This window comes from Cetorhinus maximus, chromosome 6 (genome assembly GCF_964194155.1).
Source record: "Cetorhinus maximus chromosome 6, sCetMax3.hap1.1, whole genome shotgun sequence".
Lineage (NCBI taxonomy): Eukaryota > Metazoa > Chordata > Chondrichthyes > Lamniformes > Cetorhinidae > Cetorhinus > Cetorhinus maximus.
Window position 1 is genome coordinate 100,971,783 of NC_135884.1, and position 19,283 is coordinate 100,991,065.

General features: G+C 44.2%; 1 protein-coding gene across 3 annotated transcripts in view; it reads right to left on the minus strand.

Annotated features, from left to right (window-relative positions):
- The window catches only part of carmil2 (capping protein regulator and myosin 1 linker 2), a 198,951-nt gene that overhangs the window by 76,520 nt on the left and 103,148 nt on the right, over nt 1-19,283 (minus strand). For all 3 annotated transcript variants that reach the window (XM_078544182.1, XM_078544181.1, XM_078544183.1), the window contains 10 exons: nt 18,345-18,449; nt 16,551-16,620; nt 12,590-12,671; nt 12,415-12,511; nt 11,113-11,167; nt 9,351-9,523; nt 8,299-8,367; nt 5,905-5,998; nt 5,665-5,763; nt 4,648-4,776 (listed from right to left, as the gene is read on the minus strand). In XM_078544182.1, the coding sequence (XP_078400308.1) occupies nt 4,648-4,776; nt 5,665-5,763; nt 5,905-5,998; nt 8,299-8,367; nt 9,351-9,523; nt 11,113-11,167; nt 12,415-12,511; nt 12,590-12,671; nt 16,551-16,620; nt 18,345-18,449 (973 nt within the window). The remainder of the gene's footprint in view (nt 1-4,647; nt 4,777-5,664; nt 5,764-5,904; nt 5,999-8,298; nt 8,368-9,350; nt 9,524-11,112; nt 11,168-12,414; nt 12,512-12,589; nt 12,672-16,550; nt 16,621-18,344; nt 18,450-19,283) is intronic.

Here is a 19,283-nt window from a genome sequence, read left to right on the forward strand (position 1 = left end):
AATTCTTCAATTCTTGGCCAAACTGTATCAGGATGGGTGAGGAAGTTGAAATTCGGAGGTACCGATGTACTAGATTTCTACAAGATCTAGTGACATAAATGCACTTTAGGGCAATGAGGCAAGTCAGTGGCCAGATTTTCTTTGATGTTGTCAACTAATTAGAATATGAGAAAAGATGAAGGTCAAGAAAGGTCATTCAGTCCAGCAAAGTATTCTATCCGCCATGTTTTGAATATCTAGAAGGTTGCTTCTCTACAACACTACCAGCTAATTACCAGGAGTTGGAAAAACTTGCCATCCCCGAGATCATAGAATTTTACAAAATTAAGCTTTAGATTGTGCATATCTTCTCCTCCACATAAGACATCCTGTCTAATTGCACTCTCACTCACTCGCACTCTCCATGCTGCACTTCAACAAGACTGTCAAAAGCAGGACTCTTCTGTAAAAGGATTGCCTGTTTCCTTTCACAGAGCAATGTCTAATGATCGCCATCAGTGATTATGCCCCTTGACACCAATGAATATTCTAACCTTGCTTCGCTGCTATCCCAAAAGAAGAAAAGGTTTTCCTTTCGTGGACTTTAGTGCCAGGGTTGGCCGTGTCTCCGGTGTCTGGAGCGGAACCATTGGGAAAAACGGCGTAGGAAAAGCCAATGCAAATGGTGTCCTCCTGCTGACCAAGTGTGCTCAGCATGGCCTCATTATAACAAACACTCTCTTCCGTCAGAAGGACAAATACATAACCACACGGAGACATCCTAGGGCAACGCATTAATACCTCTTAGGTTATGTCATTTTTCGGGTCAAAGATCTAAGTGATGTCTATATCACTTGATCCATGTGGGGGACTGGGGACTGATGGACTAATCATAAATTTGTTCAATGGGTGATGAATATCCACCTAGCACCAAGATATTGCAAAGCCCAATAGTCTAAGAGGAAAAAGATCAATATCTCAGCTCTAAAGCAGTGGAAAGCCTTCACACATCCACCTCAATTCCAGAACAGAGATATCAAATAAAGTCAACTGTACTAGACTCCTGTGTCCAGCCCATTGGGTTTGAGCATTGTCATCACCAGGACAGGTTTAACAAAAACAATGCTGAAATATGTGACCTCCTAGAACAAAATCGAGCAGCCTTCATTGCCTAGCAGAACAACCCAAGGTTACAAGTCAAGAAGGCTGCATTCCAATTGCTCAAGGCTGACACCCACAGACAAATGCAGAAGATAAAGGACATGCGGTGGGAAGAGAAAACCTGAGAGATTCAACAATATGCTGTTTGTCATGACACGCAAAGCTTTATTGAAGCCACCAGGGCCATCTATAGACCAAGGTCCATTGGACAAAATCCCCTTCGCTCACAGGATGGTGTTTCTCTTCTTAAGGATGACAATGTCATCCATCAATGCTGGAAAGATTATTTTCAACAACTCCTCAACTGTGAAGTGGCAGCTAATACTGTATAGGCTATCCTCCAGTGTCCTGTGGTGGAATCCATGGGTGAACCACCATCAATGGGAGAGCTGCAACAAGCAATCAAATGGGTGGAAAACAACAAAGCCTGCGGCCCTGATGGTGTTCCTGCTGAGGTCTTCAAAGCTGCTGAACTTTTGTCCACATTAAGACTCATGCACTCATTCTACGGATTTTGGAGGAAAAAGAACTCACCTCCCCCCGCCCCCCCCATTCAGTAATGCAACAACCTAGAAGGGAGATAAATCACACTGTAGAAACTATTGAGGTATTTCCCTCTTGTCCATAGCAGGGAAAATCCTGACATGCATTCTCCCAAATCACCTACTTCCTCTGGCTGAGGAAATCCTCCCAGAGGCACAGTGCGGCTGTAGATCTTCCAGAGGAACCTCCAACATGGTCTCTGTTGCCAGATAAATCCAAGAAAAACGTCGAGAACAAAACCAGGAACTCTTCATTGCATTCATTGACCTGACCAAAGCATTTGACTCCGTAAACTGAGAGTCTCCAAATTTGGATACCCAAAAAGCTTCATTACAATCCTGCAACTGCTTCCTGATGATACGGTAATTCCTTGTTTAACGTTGTAGTTATTCCTCAAAAATGCAACGTTGAGGGGAACGTTAATTAAGCGAATCAGATTTTCCCAGGATAACTAAGGCTGTAGTAAGGTTCTGTAGGACCTTTCTCAGAAAAGAAACATTAAAACATTATAACCTGTAAGCTCAAATACTATATATTTCTAAATTCCTATATTCGTCAATGAAATAACTTCTAAAATAAAATAAATTTAAAAAATATAAAAGAAATAGGCTAACACTTTCTGCTTACCTCCTGCTCACTACCTCTCCTGCTCCCCAATCCTCCCGCTTACCTACCCCTTTGAGACTCTCCTGCTCATGGCCTCTCCCCTTCCTGACCCTCCCACTCACCAACACTCCCTCTCCCCGATCCTCCTGCTCACTGTCTCTCCCACCGCCACTTTCCTCCCTGACCTTCCCTCCCGCTTGCAGCTTCCCTCTTCTGAACCCTTGCTGTGAGCTAGAGTTTGGGAGAGGGCTGGAAAGAGGGGGGGAACTATTGAGGGAGCGAGAGGAGCTGCAAGTGGAAAGGTCAAACAGGGAAGCAACGAGAACGAGGGGTGGCAAATGGGAGTATCGGTGAGTGGGAGAGAGAGATGGCAAGAGGGAGAGATGGTGAGCCGGGAAGGGGTAACCGAGCTGCAAGGAGAGGCAGACAGTGGGACTGTCTGGGAGTGAGAGGGTTAGGGAGTAGGAGGGTCAGGGAGGGTAGCGGCAAGTCAGTGCAACAGAGAGCAGGAGGATCAGCTTTTGGAAGGGCTGCCAAGCAGGAGGATCATAGAGCAGGGGGGTCATGGAGGGAAGTGGTGAGTGGGAGAATGGTGGCAAGCAGGAGGGTTGGTAAGCAGAAGGGTTAGTGAGATGTGACTAGTGGGAAGGTTAGGGAGGGAAGCAGTGAATGGGGGAGGTGGTGGTGAGCGGGAGGGTCAGCAAGTGGGAGATTGGGCAGGGAAGCAGCGAGTAGAATGGTCAGCAAGTGGGTGGTGGTCAATGAGTGGAAGGATTGGCGAGCGTGAGGGTCGGCGAGCGTGAGGGTCGGTGAGCGTGAGGATTGGCGAGGGTGAGGGTCGGTGAGCGTGAGGATTGGCGAGGGTGAGGGTCGGTGAGCAGGAAACGGTCGGTAAGCAGGAGGATTGGTGAGTGGGAGGGGTCGGCGAGTGGGAGGGGGTTGGTGAGCACGCTGCAGGAAAGACAAATGTAGGCTGCATAGTGAATGCCCCTGCAATATAGTTTTTATGCAAAACTGCACTGCAGAGTTTTAAGAAAAAAGTTGTTGTTGCTCCAAGTGCGAGGAGAGACCTCTCCTCGCACTTGCTCCAAAATGGAACTGACTGGATCATGTAACACTACATAGGCCCCAGCACAAAACGGTGTTAAAGTGGAAGTCCTAACACCAAGTGCATGTACCAGCTCTATTATATTCACAACATTAAAGCGGAATGATGCTAAATGTGGGAACTTAAAATAGGGACTTGCTGTATGACTGCAGCTATTTTCAATGGGTGATCTGAAACAGACACCTTCAAAATCCAGACCAAAGTCAAGCAAGGCTGTGTGCTAGCCCCCACACTATTTACAATCTACCTGACAGCGGTTATTCACCTCAAAGATGGAAAACTCTTTAATCTCAATTGCCTCTGTGCCGAAAATAAACTGACCGCCATAGACATAGATGATCTACAGTTTGCAGATGATTGCAGTGCTGTCATCCACCATACTTACAAGCCACTCTTGATCTCTTCAATTCTGTATACAAAAAACTCGGCATGTCCTTGAATGTTGCCAAAACAAAACTCATATCAACCCACACCTGGTCAGCCAAATATTCCACCTCCCATGTATGTGCAGCAGAGACTCGTGAATATGTTGAGCACTTCCCATACCTTGGCAGCCACCTCTCTCAAAAGGCCACCATTGATGAGGAGATCCAACACCGGATCAGCTGTGCCAGCTCAGCCTTCTGCAGACTATGGCAGTGAGTGTTTGACAACAAAGACAAAAACAAAGGCAGAATTCCAAGTGTACGAAGCAGTTGTCATCACCACATTCCTGTACTGAGTGAGACCTGGACTGTGTATCAGGGCTGAAAACTGCCTCCCCTACCAGGTCCTGTTTTCTCAACTCTCAAATAGCCAACATTCCAGGGGGGATGAAGAAAAGGCTTCAAAGGCACTGAAGCTCTCATTGAAGAACAGTGGCATTGCATTAATAACTGGGAGGAGCTTGATACCAATCGATCAAAATGTCGACAACTTGTCCATCAAGCTGCATCACACTTTGATTTCCAATGTCTTAATGATGAGGCAGAGTGGTGGCAGAGAAGGAAAAAAAAAAGGAAACAAATCCTGCACTCTGGATCTCATTCCCTCGCCTGTGGTCAAGAATTGGTCTGTTCAATCACATGAAGACCCATGGCAGAAACTCGTGACCCTGAGTGGGCACCATCCTCGAACCAAGGGCCAATTAAATGATTACGTCGACTAATACTCCACAATAGTGATACGCTATTCCAGTAGGATACTGAAGTAAGAGATACACTTTTAAATATTTAGTACTTAAAATGGCAGCAGCCTTTTCAGGGACTCACAGCAGTTAATGTCTTAGCATCCTTTATGATTTCTTCAGCAAATGCTACGTCTTCTTGCCTTTCTTTCACAGACCCGTTGTTAATGATGTTCAAATTTTCTTGTACCTTTTCACACATACTGTCCACCAGCTGTACAGAAAGAAAACAAGTTACTGCGATTGCTTGACACTATACATTATCCCATGTCCTATATAGGGCGTGTACTTCCTGTTTACAAACCATGCTTCCTGTTGTCACAACTTTTGGTCATGTTTTCCTATCAACATTTACCATTGTAAATTTCTACATCAAATTTTTCATTCAACGTCACAAGTTAGTTGTGGGCTATGGCCACTGGGTAGTTTTGTGGAATAGGTTTCTGAAGTCTCTTACACAACTCTATCACCGTCTGTATATAAAATAAATGTTATGTTCAGCAACTGACCATTGATAAGTTGTTAATATCTTACATTGGGCAGAACTTTGAGAAATACAAAAACATCAATTCAGCTTAAACCTTACTTTTGTGGTTTGATCTTACAGCACTTAAGTTATGGTAATGACCATACCTGGTAAACCTTAGCTTTAAGATTTTTTTGGCTCCATTAACACCAGCAATGCTGCAATGTAAATTAACTCAACATTTTCCTCTCATCCTCGTTACTGTTATCTGTTTTCAAATAGAGAGCAGTAAGGTAATGATCTCTATTGGATGGTGAAGAACTAGAGCTGAGTGTTTTCAGCATATATGTGGAAGATGACCTTCATGTCTGTGAACCATGTTGTCAAGGGGCAGCGTGTAGATGAAGAAGAGCATGCGGCTGAGGACAGATCCTTGAAGGCCTTCCTAGACCTCTGTCTGGGGGCAAGAAGCCAATTTATCTATTGACTGCTAAAGATAGCAATCAGCATGGTTTCTGTATGCATTTCCGCATCATAAATGCAGGAGTGGCAAATGATTATTGACAACAAGAATATGTTAGGTGCAAACTAACAATAAACTCTGATTTTCCTATCAATAATGAAACATCTTCTTACCTGCTGTGTGGAGCTAGTTACAATTCTCTCTTGCAGTCGAAAGGCTTGTTCTGGAGAATATTTCTTCATCTGATTGTTCCGAAGGAGATTTGACTGTATCTAGAAATCAGAAATTGGCCACTTAAGTTTTATATTTTCTGTTATACATTTCCAAGCTAGTGCTGTACCATATGCGGATTGAAAATCATAACCTAGTCCAGCGTCCAGTGCTGTCACAGATAGAATCATGGCCATTTTTACCTTCTGCAGGGCTTCCTCTGTTTTCTCCGGGTAGCTGCGGTAAGCCTGGGACACATCACTCATTGGTAAAGGCATTGATTTTAGCGTATAATTCCTGAAAAAAAAGTGACAGTGATGACTCATTTCGTTCATGTCACAAAATAATAGCAAAAGGGACTGGGGAGAGACTGACGCAGAACAGACAAGACCTTTCTGTCACCACAATTTTGTTTTACCTCATCTTATTATGAGCACTTGAGATGGGCCTTACCCATCTTGGTTACCCACGACCAAAACTCAGACTTCAAAATTATTCACTGTTTTGAATTTAAAATTTTTAAATATTTGTTTCATGCAATAAGTAACTCCAGTTCATGAAGAGCTGTTGAGTGCTTGAATATATATTTGTGCATGTTCCACTTATTGCTTATTTCAAGGCTTTTATCATAAACATTAACAATGGTGAAAGACTATTAGATCTTAGACTAAACTGTATAACAATGATCCTCCAGTCTTTCATGTTTTGAGTTGTTTGGATGTTGATATTTAATGAATTTCCTCCTTTCCCTCCCCCCTACAAAATCTCAAGTCTTTCAAAACCAAGATCAGCACAGTGGAGATTTGGTAGATTTCCCTATTTCATAAGTTTCTGTATTGTCAGTGCCAAGCTGTTCCAGTAGAGCTACAACACTGGCATCTACCTGGCAACATGGAAAATTGCTCAAGTATGCCCTGTCCACAGAAAGCAGGACAAATACAACCAGCCAATTACTGCCCCATTAGTCTACTCTTGATCATAGTAAAGTGATAGAAGGGATCATCAACAGTGCTATCAAATGGTACTTACACAGCTCACTGACACTCAGTTTGGGTTCCGCCAGGATCACAGCTCCTGACTTCATTACAGCCTTGGTCCAAGGGTGGACAAAAGAGCTGAACTCAAGAGATGAGGTGAGAGTGACTGCCCTTGATATCAAGGTGGCATTTGACCAAGTGTGGCATCAAGGAGCCCTAGCAAAACTGGAGTCAATGGGAATCAGGGGAAAAACTCTCCACTGGTTGGAGTCATACTTAGCACAAAGGAAGATGGTTGTGGTTGTTGGAGGTCAATCATCTTAGTCCCAGGACATCACTGCAGGAGTTCCTCAGGGTAGTGTCCTCGACCTAACCATCTTCAGCTGCTTCATCGTTGACCTTCCTTTCACCATAAGTGGGAATGTTCGCTGATGATTGCACAATGTTCAGCACCATTTGTGACTCCTCAGGTCCTGAAGCAGTCCGTGTCCCTATGCAGCAAGACCTGAACAACATTCACGCTTGGGCTGCTGAGTGGCAAGTAACATTTGCTCCACACAAGTGCCAGGCAATGATCATCTCCAATAAGAGAGTACCTAATCATCTCCTCTTGACATTCAGTGGCATTGCTGGACCAGCATTTATTGTCCATCCCTAATTGCCCTTGAGTAGACGGTGGTGTGCTGCCTTCTTGAATCACTACAGTCCATTTGGTGTAGAAACAACCACAGTGGTGCTAGGGAGTTCCAGGATTTTGACCCAATGACAGTGAAGGAATGGGCGATATAGTTCCAAGTCAGGATGGTGTGTGGCTCGGAGGGGAGCTTGCAGGTGGTGGTGTTCCCATGTATCTGTTGCCCTTGTCTTTCTAGAAGGTAGAGGTCATGTGTTTGGAGGGTGCTGTTGAAGGAGCCTTGGTGAGTTGCTGCAGTGCATCTTGTAGATGGTACACACTGCTGCCACTGTGCATTGGTGGTGGAGGGAGTGAATTTATATTGTGGTAGATGGGGTGCCAATCAAGCATGCTGCTTTGCCCTGGATGGTGTCGAGCTTCTTGAGTGTTGTTGGAACTGCACTCATCCAGGCAAGTGGGGAGTATTCCATCACACTCCTGACTTGTGTCTTGAAGATGGTGGACAGGCTATGGGGAGTTACTCGCCTCAGCATTCCCAGCCTCTGGCCTGCTCTTGTAACCACAGTATTTATATAGCTGGTCTAATTCAGTTTCTGGTCAATGATGTTGATAATGGGGGATTCAGCAATGTTAATGCCATTGAATGTTACGGGGAGATGGTTAAATTCTCTCTTGTTGGAAATGGTCATTTCCTTGGACTTGTGTGGTGCGAATGTTCCTTGCCACTGATCAGCCCAAGCCTGAATGTTGTCCAGGTCTTGCTGCATATGGGCATGGACTGCTTCAGTATCTGAGGAGTTGCAAATGGCGCTGGACATTGTGCAATTAATAGCAATCATCCCTACATCTGACCTTATGATCTTTGATTTGTTTCAATCTGGTCAACATGGATAACAAAAGCCACATTTTCCTGTCTTCTGACATCTTATTACAGAATTGAACAGGTAAATAAGGTAAATATTAACACCATATTATTTCCCAATTACCTCCCTAGAGCACTTGCAACATCCACGAATCCCACGGCTGTAGTGTTGTTTCTGTCCCAAATCACGGTTCTGCCATTAAGAAAATCACAATTGTCATTAGCTACTTTCCACCCGCTCACTACCTCCTTCATTTCAAAGATGAGGAATTTATTGCACAGGTAGAAATATCATTTACATTCATTGACACACAGCTTCACTCAATAATGAGGATTATCTCTGGAACTCTGAGATCTACTCCAGTTCAGTGATTATCAGTCCTCTCAAATATTGTCCCTTCCACTACTTGATGGGGTGCAGCAACACACAGAGAAATAACTTGCATCAGCAGCAACTTAGACCTCCCCATCCGTAGGGACCTTCTAGGCCCCCAACTCACCACTTGGCTCTGTGAAACCCCCTCTGGATGCGACTCGAACACCCCCAACTCCAATACATTGATGAAACCTGGAGGAAAACTTGAGCAGAAAGCACCCTCCCAAATAAACACATTGTTGAGATGTTGGGTCAGAGACAACCAGGCTTCAATCTCCCCTCAAGCCATGTGGACAGCTCTCAATAAAATACGGACTGGACATGGCAGATGTGGCCACCTGATGTACAAGTGGCATCTCAAAACCTCACCCGGCTGTGACTGCAGAAGCCCTGACCAAACCATTGGAGCACATGATGGCATCTTGACCCCGACTCATGTTTGAAGGCAACATCCTGGAGTTACACTTGCTCTCCAGCAGGGCATTGGACTGGTTTGGCAACTTGACATTAAAACTGTGACGACAGCTACTGCTCCTAAAGCCCTATGAAAGAAGATTATGAAGTGTGGCAGTTTTATTCGCTTCACGTGCTCAGTGTGAAATGAGGATGCTACGTATGCTGTAGCTTGCATTGTGCTATGCTCATGGTGCAGTTTTATCTTTTCGAGCAGCTTTGCACTCCTGTAAAAGCATTGAGGTGTGGAAAACTATCGGCTGCTGATCTTCATGAATAGCCCATGTGACATGGACTTCCTGTGATATGAGGAGCTGACTTATATTAAAAACACACCCCACACATACCCAAGGCTTGTGTTAATCTGTAAAGCTTTGGCCAGCATCTTCGCTCCAGTGTCTCCCATGGCGTTGCCGCTGATATCAATCTTTTTCAAGCAGGTGTTGCTGCCCAGAGCATTAATGAGGACATTCGTTCCAGATTTTAATCGTGAATCAGCAACTGACAGTGACTGTAGGGGCTGAAAGTAAAAGCAGGGAAGGTTATTTCTTTTTATTCTTACGTTAAGGAGCATTTATCACATTTTGTCCCCTTGCCTTTTCTTTGCCTCCCTACATGATCCACATCAGCTAAAAGTGAGAGCAACTGGGCTCATTGTGTGCTTCAGTCAGTGCCATTTTGTGACTAGCTGTGAAGAGAAGATATTACTCTCTCTGTGCCAAGGAGCACCTATCCTCCACTTCTGATTCCCTCTAGCAGCAGTTTGGAGATTGGGCACTCCCCCTGTGAGGAATCTGAGGTGCAAGCCCTGTCCTACACTCCGCCAGAGTAGTAAATTAGAATATTGACCATTCCACACCACTGCATCAACTAAAGTCACACTATTGTCTTAAATAACAATCACTTCTAAAGTCTGTCCCTAAATTGGCTCTATCCAAATTATTTGAATTAGTGTGAAATGTAGCCAGCAATTCCCAATCTGATCTGTGAATTGAAGTATCTGGAAGAAGACCCAGGTGAGCCACTCAAATCAAAGCTGAATTGGGATCTCCCGCATGTAGGATTTTTTTTATATAAGCTGTCGTAATATCTTTGCTGGAAGGTATTGTGAACCTGCAATGGGAAGCTTTCACCAAAGATCCTGAAAATATTTACAAAGTGTCTCTCCTTTCAAGCTGTAATTCTATCTGGGTCCAAAGTAACAGCGGTCACTTGAACACATATCACTGTATCAGGTTAACACAAGCTGAAGAAACAGCAGTAAAAACAGAAAATGCTGGAAATGCACAGGAGGTCTGGTAGCATCTGTGGAGAGAGAAACAGAGTTAATGTTTCCAATCTGGGACTTTCCATCAATTCTGAACCATGAAACCTTTTGCCATTTAATCTCTCCTGTCTTGTACCCTGTCATAGATGTTCCCCTTTGTTCTTTTCCCCAACCTCTCCACTTTCACTTGCCTCAAACATATTACATTTATAACTTTTCCCAGTTCAGATAGAAGGCCATTGAAGGGATTGATGTTAATGTTAACTGTCTCACTCTCCACAGATGCTGCCTGACCTGCTGAGAGTTTCCAGCATTTTCCATTTTTATTCCAGTTTTCCAGCATCCACAGTATTTTGCTTCTGAAAAAGCGGCACCTCATCTCTCGATTAGGCACTTAACAGTCTTCCAGCCTCAACATTGAGTTCAACAATTTCAGATCATAAACCAATCCTCCCATTTTCTCAGGTGGAAGGTGCTGCTAGTGGTTTGCTGTATCATTTGCACTTGCTCTAGACTCATCTTCTGTTTCTTTATTGTCCCATCATTTCCCTATTTTCCTTTATACCATCATTCATTTTGCCATTTAATCATTCCTGTCCTCTACTCCAGCACAGGCCATCCATTTTGTTCTTCATCTCCCTCCACCACACCGTGCCTTTCCCTGCACTTGCTTATAAACTATTAAATATCTAACATCTAGTTCTGTCAAAAAGTTATTGACTTGAAACACTAACTCTGTTTCTCTCTCCACAAATACTGCCTGACTTTGAGTGTTTCCACCATTTTCTGTTTTATTTCCCTGTATTAACTTCATTTATTTTACTGGTTGATAATAAACTTACACACTCTTCATCCTGGATGAGTTGGACAATCCTGTGAAGAACATCAGCCAAAGCTCTGAAAATATTAACACACGTAAGACAACTGATTCAAGTTAGTCAAGGCGTGGGCACAAATGCTCTTTTTTCAAAAAAAGACAAACGTGTATTAACCTGTTCTTGCACAACTGAACTGATTCCGTCCCGCCTTGACTCTATTTTTCTCCCCTAGTTGTCAATTCTCTTCTCATCTACTTGGTGACTCTTCTGATGCCCTACATCATTTTCCAAACCATCTCCTTTTCACCATGATGATCAATCTCTCTGCACCTCCATCCCCCACTTGGATGGTATGACAGCCCTCAACTTCTTCCTTGAATGGAAGCCCAACCAGTTCCCATCTGAGACCCCCCTCCTCTGCCTGACTGAACTTGTACTCACATTGAACAACTTATTTAACTCCACACACCTCTTCCAAAATAAAAGGTGTTACTATGGATACCAACATAGGTCCTAGCTACGCCTGACTTTTTGTGGAGTATTCTTTATTCCAGTCCTGTTCAGGTCCCCTCCTTCACCTCTTTTTCCAGTACTTTGATGATTCCAACAGTGCTGTTTCCCGCTCTCGCCCCGAACTAGAAAATTTCTTTGAATCTGCTTCCAAATTCCACCCTTCTCTCGCCTTCACATGGGCTACCTACAACTCGCCCTTCCCTTCCTTGACCACTCTATCTCAATTTCTGGGGCTTGGCTATCAACCAATGTTCACAATAAACCCACTGACTCCCACAGTAACCTTGACTACGTTTCCTCAGAGCTCACTTCCTGTAAGGACTCTATTCCATTCCCCAGTTTCTCCATCTCTGCCACATCAGTTCGGACGATGCAACTTTCCATACCAACACTTCTGATATGTCTTCCTTATTCTCAACTGAGGATTCCACCCACAGTGGTTGACGATGCCTTCAACCATGTCCAACCCATTTCACGCACTTCTGCTCTCACCTCCCCACACACATCCCCCACACCTCCCCCACTCCCTGAACCACGATATGGTTCCCCTTGCTCTTGCCTTCCATGCCACCAGATCATCCGACATTTCTGCCACCTGCAACATGATGCCATTACCAAACACATCTTCCCCTCCCCTCCCCCTTTCAGAATTCCGAAGGGACCGTTCCCCCATGACACCCTGGTTCAGTCCTCAATCACCCCAACAATCCCTCCCCTTCCCACAGCACCTTTCCAATGGCAAGCACAGGAGAGGTACCTCCTCCCTTCTGTAGTATTTTACTAATGTAAACATATCCGCGTGTCTGAGCTTACTTCGACTTTATGTTGAAATTCTTGCCAAGTGCTACATGTCTGATGGATTTGCTTCTTCCAATAGACAAGACCAGCGTCACCATGTCAGAGTCAAACCCTGAAAAGACACAAAGGGTAAATTAAACACTCTCTTCCACTTGTCCCAGTCAAAATACCTTTGTGGTGAGTCACCTACCATTGTCTGATAAGTCCAGGCTACTGATAGCATTGGCATCGATGATGTGATCCTGAATCACCTGGGCACCTGCTGATCTCAACTACAAGAAAAACAAAGGGAAGAAGTCTGTTCTAAAATACTGCAACCATTTCATTCTGTCAACAGGTATCCTAGACTGCACTTGCCCTGCTGATCTGTACTGTCCAGTGGAGGTGATAGCTGATGACACACCCAAGCTGTTAAGATGGAGGCAATATCTGGGAGCCATTTACCTCCACAGGGAGGGAATGAAACCTACAGGTGATTCGCTTTTCCCCTGGGACACTCACAAATCTCAGCAGTGGTGCTGCTCAACGGCTGTGTGAAAAGATCTGACTGGCCAACATGTTAGAAAGGGATCGCAGCCCAAGAACTGCTGAAGAGAGGGGACAAGAATAAAATAATTACAAAATGAGAGTGTGGAAGTGAGAGTAATTAACCAATGGTCTCCTTTTGTTTTATTTTTAAACTGTATTCCAAAACGAGTTAAGGTTCTGCATCCCCATAACAGACAGGTCTCCTAGTTAGGTACATGAGCTGCTTTGTTATTGGATAAATGCCAGTAGGACATAGGAACAGGAGTTGGTCGTTCAGCCCTTTGAGCCTGTTCACGTGTTCAATGAGATCATGGCTGATCTGTGACCTAACTCCATTTATCCACTTTTGCCCCATATCCCTTAACACCTTTGGATAACAAAAAACAATTCATCTCAGTTTTAAAATTAACAATCGACCTAGCATCAATTGCCATTTGTGGAAAAGAGTTCCAAACTTCTACCACCCTTTGTGTGTAGAAGTGTTTCCTAATTTCTCAAAGATCTAGCTCTAATTTTTAAACAGTACCCCGAGTCCTAGACTCCCCAAACAGCAGAAGTAGTTTCTCTCCATCTACTCTCTATCTGCTCCCCTTAATATCCTGAAAACTTTGATCAAATCACCCCCTTAACCTTCTAAATTCAGGGAATACAACACTAGTTTGTGTAAACTCTCCTTGTAACTTTATCCTTTGGAGTCCAGGTATCATTCAGGTAAGGGGCGGTGGTCGCATAGTAGTATTGCAGTAGTGTCACTAGACTAGTATTCCAGAGACCCAGAGTAATACTCTGGGAACCCAGGTTCAAATCCCACCACAGCAAATGGTGAAACTTGAATTCAGTAAAAATCTGGAATTAAAAGTCTGATGAAGTCAATCATGAAACCATTGCTGATTGTTGTAATGCCCTTTAGGGAAGGAAATCTGCCATCCTTACCTGGTGACTCAAGACCCACAGCAGCAATGTGGTTGACTCTTAAATGCCCTTTGAACAATTAGGGATGGGCACTAAATTAGGCAATAAATGCTGGAATAAAAAAATCTACATCTCACCCCAGTATATCCTTCTGATGCCCAGAACTTCTCGCAGTAACTCCATGTATGGTTTAAACCAGGGCTCTGTATAGCTCAAGCATGGATTAGAACATAACATCCATCCTAAGAAACAGGAGCAGGAGTAGGCCATTTGGATCATTGAGCTTGCTCCACCATTCAAAAAGATCATGGCTGATCTGGTTGTGACCTTAATTCCAGCTTTCCTGCCTGTCCCCCATAGATCAAAGATCTGTCCAACTCTGCCTTGAATATATTCAATGACTCCATTGAATTCCAAAGATTAATGACCGTCTGAGAGAGAAAATTCCTCCTCATCTCTCTCTCTTCAATGGGATAACCCTTATTTTTAAACTGTCTCCTAGTTCTAGTTTCCCCCACAAGGGGGACATCCTCTCAGCATCTATCCTGTCAAGCCCCTTAGAATTTTACTTGTTTCCATAAGATCACCTCTCATTCTAAATTCTTATAAAGTATAGCTCCAACCTGCACAACCTTTCCTCATTAGACAACCCTTTCAGCCCAGGAATCAGCCTGGTGAACCTTCTTTGAACAGCCTCCAATGCAAGTATATCCTTTGGAGTCCAGGTGTCATTCTGATAAATCTAAACAGCACTCCCTCCAATGCCAATATATGCAAGTATATCCCACCTTAAGAAAAGGGGCCAAAATTCAGTGCTCTAGGTGAGGTCTCACCAACCGAAGTTGCAGCAAGACTTCCTTACTTTCATACTCTATCCCTTTTGTACTAAAAGTGAACATTCCGTTTGCCTTCCTAATTAAATATTTTACCTGCATGCTAAATTTTTGTGATTCATGTACAAGAATACCCAGATCCCTCTGTACCACAGCATTCTACAATCCCTCTCCACTTAAATAACATTCTGCTTTTCTATTCTTCCCACCAAAGTGGACAATCTCACATTTTCTCACATTATACTCCATCTGCCAATTATTTTGTCCACTTGCTTAGATATTTATATCCCTTTGCAGGCTCTTTATGTCCTCCTCACAACTCGCCTTCCTATCTATCTTTGTCAGAAAATTTGACTACAATACACTTGGTCCCTTCATCCAAGTCATTAATATAGATTGTAAATAATTGAGGCCTCAACAGTAATCCCTGTAGCACCCCACTAGTTACAGTTTGCCAACATGAAAACGGCCCATACATCCAGACTCTCTCCTGTTAGTCAATCCTCTATCCATGCTAACATATCGCTCCCAACACTTTGAGTTCTTAGCTTGTGTAGAAACTTTCTTTGCATCTTATCAAATATCTTTTGAAATCCAAATACACTACATCTACTGGTTCTCCTTTATCCACCCTGCTCATTACATTCTCAAAGAGCTCTAATAAGTTTGTCAAACACCATTTCCCTTTCATAAAATCCTGTTCACTCTGCTTGATTATATTATCATTTACGAAATGTCCTGCGACTACCTCCTTAATAATGGAATCTAACATGTTCCCAATGACAGATGTTAGACTAACTGACCTATAGTTTCCTGTCTCCTTCCTTTCTTGAATAGTAGTGTTACAATTGCAGCTTTCCACTCCACCGAGCCCTTTCCAGGGTCTAGGAAATCTTGGAAGATTACAACTAATGTTTCCACTGTCTCAGCAGTCACTTCTTTTAAGGGCCTAGGATGCAGGCCATCAGGTCAAGGGGACTTGTTAGCCTTTAATCCCATTAGTTTTCCTAGTACTTTCCTAGTATGAAGGGCCAGTGTTCTAATTATCCTTTTCAATTATTTCTGGACAATCCAATGCTGCTGGCTTCCAATACAAAGATCTCTTAGAACCGGGGGCAACTCCAGGGTACATTTGCTGGTTTTGTTAAGATGGCAGCTGGGAAGTTCTTCTGAAGCATTTCCATTGCAGCATGTTTCACTGGGCTTCCTGGTAGCAGGTTGGATAGCACTCTCACCTATTTTAAAAAGTAGCAACTTAGGAAATGTGAAAAAGGAGTTCAGGGTGATGTACCCTACTACCCCAGTCTTCACTTGTGAGGCACAATGTAACCTCTGCTCAACAATTCCCCACCAGAGCATCATGGGGGTCAAGGGCACACCATATGAGAAATTGATGGTAAAATTCCTGTTTGAATGTAAACAAGAGACTGGCTGCACAAATAAAACTGCATTTGTGGAACATGCACATTTCAAAGTTGAGCATTTCCATGATTTACTTTAAGGGGATATTAATTATGCAGAAATATTTTTCTGGCCTTTTGTTAAAAGAGTTAGCTCACATCTCTGCCCACTTAGTTTCTGCACTTCCTTTTAGGTCTGACAGGGTAAACAATTGTTAACAATTTACTGATTTTATGCTTTAGTTTTAACGCAGCTGATTTTCTCCTTTGCTCCTGTGAACTGCTGCATTGAAAGAAAAGTAAAAAACCAATGAGTCGATGATAAGTATTACAATTGTTGACAAGGTTGACTACACGGTTATGGCCCTGCGGAGCAAGGTGTAAAAGAAGCATTTCTTTTAAAAAAGAAAATGATTGGATGGAACCTCTACAGGAAATACTGGATTCTGATCTGATCGCACAGCTTTTTATTCGTTACCTCACAGTTACTAAGATCCAGGTGTACGTCACAGATGTGAGTGTTACAGGCCAGGCCCTGAAGAATGGCTCTGTAGAGTTAAAAAAAAGACTGTTAACAAAACAACTTGCCATTAAATGTCATACAGACTCAATCAAAGCACTATCTGAGGAAACAGCAGGTGTGTTATTATAAATGTCTCCTGGGGTGAATACGGTGGCGTATTTGAAGGCAGTGGGGAGGGAGCATGTAAAATAAAGCAGGTGGCCATCCCACCACCTTGCCGCCCATCCCCAACGTGTCCCCCATATTACAGGAGGGTGGGTAAACGTCAGGCAGCCCACCCACCCGTATGCCTATTGAAGCCTTTACCTGGCCATTTAACAACAATTTAAGGGCCTCATTCCACCTCCGCAGCAATTTTATGGCCTGTGGGGGAAGGCAGAAGGAAGGTGTCCAGCTGGGCAGCTTTGACAACTCAGGATGCTTTCGGGAACAAAGGTGGGGGTTGGTACCTCCTTTGGGGTGTCCCCTGTACCCATCAGGGGCACCCAACCCTAACATGTTACCACCGTCAGCTCCCCCCCACCAGCCTCTAAAATTCGAAATGCCAGGATTCACCTCCAAGTCCAGGAGGCATCTTCTTCCTTCCTGGAGACTGCTTGTAGTCCCAGCAATGGCCACTACTCTCTTCTGACACTGTTGGGACTACGGAGCTGCTGACCAATCAGGTTGCCTGGCAAGTCTCGGGGGTGGGGTGGACTTTCTCCCTGATGGGGGCAGGAACCCCACTCTCATGTAATTAAGGGTGCCCCAGCCCATTATCGTCACGAGGCAGGCGGATTTCTAGTCAGCGAGTTGCCGACTGACATTCAGCACAGGGTGGCAGGTGGCGGGCAGGTCACCCATTGCCCTGTTAAATCCACCCATTGGAATTTGTTCGATTGCCTTTGGAGGTGAAATTGCAATTTTACAGTTTGTTCCTAAGTTTGGCCTCATGTTTCCTTCTCTGTTTTCTTGGATTTCTGGAGATTGCATGGCTGAATTTGAATGGGGTGGGATGATGACTGTTTTCAGAAACCATCCCACGCAGGATGACAGGGGCTTTGGTAGACTAGCTCATCGTTATCTGCGCTCCTTATCAGACGTTCATATTACTCTGATGTCAGTAAAATGGGAGCCACCTTTTGCAAGTACCTATTAAGGCTGATTCCCTGATTGATTTGAGTTTAATTACTGTAGTAATCTAATTGAGGTGTCAAACATAATAAAAGGGCTTCTATGCAGAGAACCTCGTCCTCTGGTGGGAGAATCCAGAATTAGATGGCATCATCTTAGAATAGAGCCACTGGTCAGGAGAGGGTGAATATTGGGCAGGAGTCGAGGGACCCTGGGTGGACGTTGGGAGTATTGAGCAGAGCGGCAGAGAGGGTGCTGGGCAGGATTGGGGGTGTACTGGGTAAGGGGGTGCCTTGGGGATTCTGGAACAGCACTGAGCAGAAGAAGGGAACACTTGGCAGGGGAGGAGGGTTGCTGTGTGGGAGAGGGAGTCACTGTTCTGAACCTTGCTGCCGTCTCTCTTTAATTAAGCTGATAAAGAAAACTATTGCAGAACCAGCTCTCAGAATTTAGCAGTTCCTCTGCCCCAGTTGCTGCCTGTTCCCTGTCACACTCAGGAACACTGAACTGATTTTACTGTGTTATTTCCATCAGGCAGAGGTATTTATAATGGAAAATTAATGACTGCTTTCAGAATAATTTGGACATTTATTATAGTGTCACATTTCCAAAGCTTTGCTGATCATAAAAACATACCTTACAGCTTCCAGTGGCAGCTTGACACCCGACAGTGTAATGCACTTTAATGACAAACAGTTGCTGAAGAACTGCTTCAGTGAAAGAGGGATTTCCCGAGTTTTCCTGCAAGAGAAGACATTCCACTCACCTATAATCAATACTGAACACTGAGATTGGGGAAGATTCTCAAGCTTGCCACAGGACAGTAAAACTGGCATTAGTGATTAAATATCCATTAGAGAAATCAATGCAAATGAAAATTGGGCAGTTTTTATAATCAGTGACTGATCGCAACAACAGTCTAATGGCAGAGTGGCAGGTGGAAAATCTACCCTAACACAGATAGGCTCCAAAAATGAAACCTCACAGGTCCATGGTCAGGGAGGTGAAAAGAATCAGTGTGAGGGGAGGGTGTGATGAGTGTCTGGGTGAAGGAATGAAGAGTGACGGAGTGAAAAGTGTCAGAGTAAGGGTGAGGAGGTGAAGAGTGTCAGGGTGAGGGGCTGAAGAGTGTCAGAGTGAGGGGAGGGTGTAATGAGTGTCTGGGCGAGTGAGTGAAGTGTGTCAGAGTGAGGGTGGGGGGGGGGGTGAAGATGTCGGAATGATGGGGTGAAAAGTATCAGAGTGAGGGGGTGAAAAGTGTCAGAGTGAGAAAGTGAACAGTGCCAGCATGAGAGTGAGGGGTTGAAGAATGTCATAGTGAGGGCCTGGGAGTGAAAAGTGTCAGAGTGAGGAAGTGAAAAGTGTCAGAGTGAGGATGAGGGAGTGAAGAGTGTCAGAGTGAGGGGATGAAAAGTGTCAGAATGAGGAGGTGAAATGTATCAGAGTGAGGGAGTGAAAAGTGTCAGAGTGAGAGGGTGAATAGTGTCAGCATGAGAGTGAGAGGGTGAAAAGTGTTAGAGTGAGGGCAAGGGAGTGAAGAGTGGCAGAGTGAGGGCAAGTGAGTGAAGAGTGTCA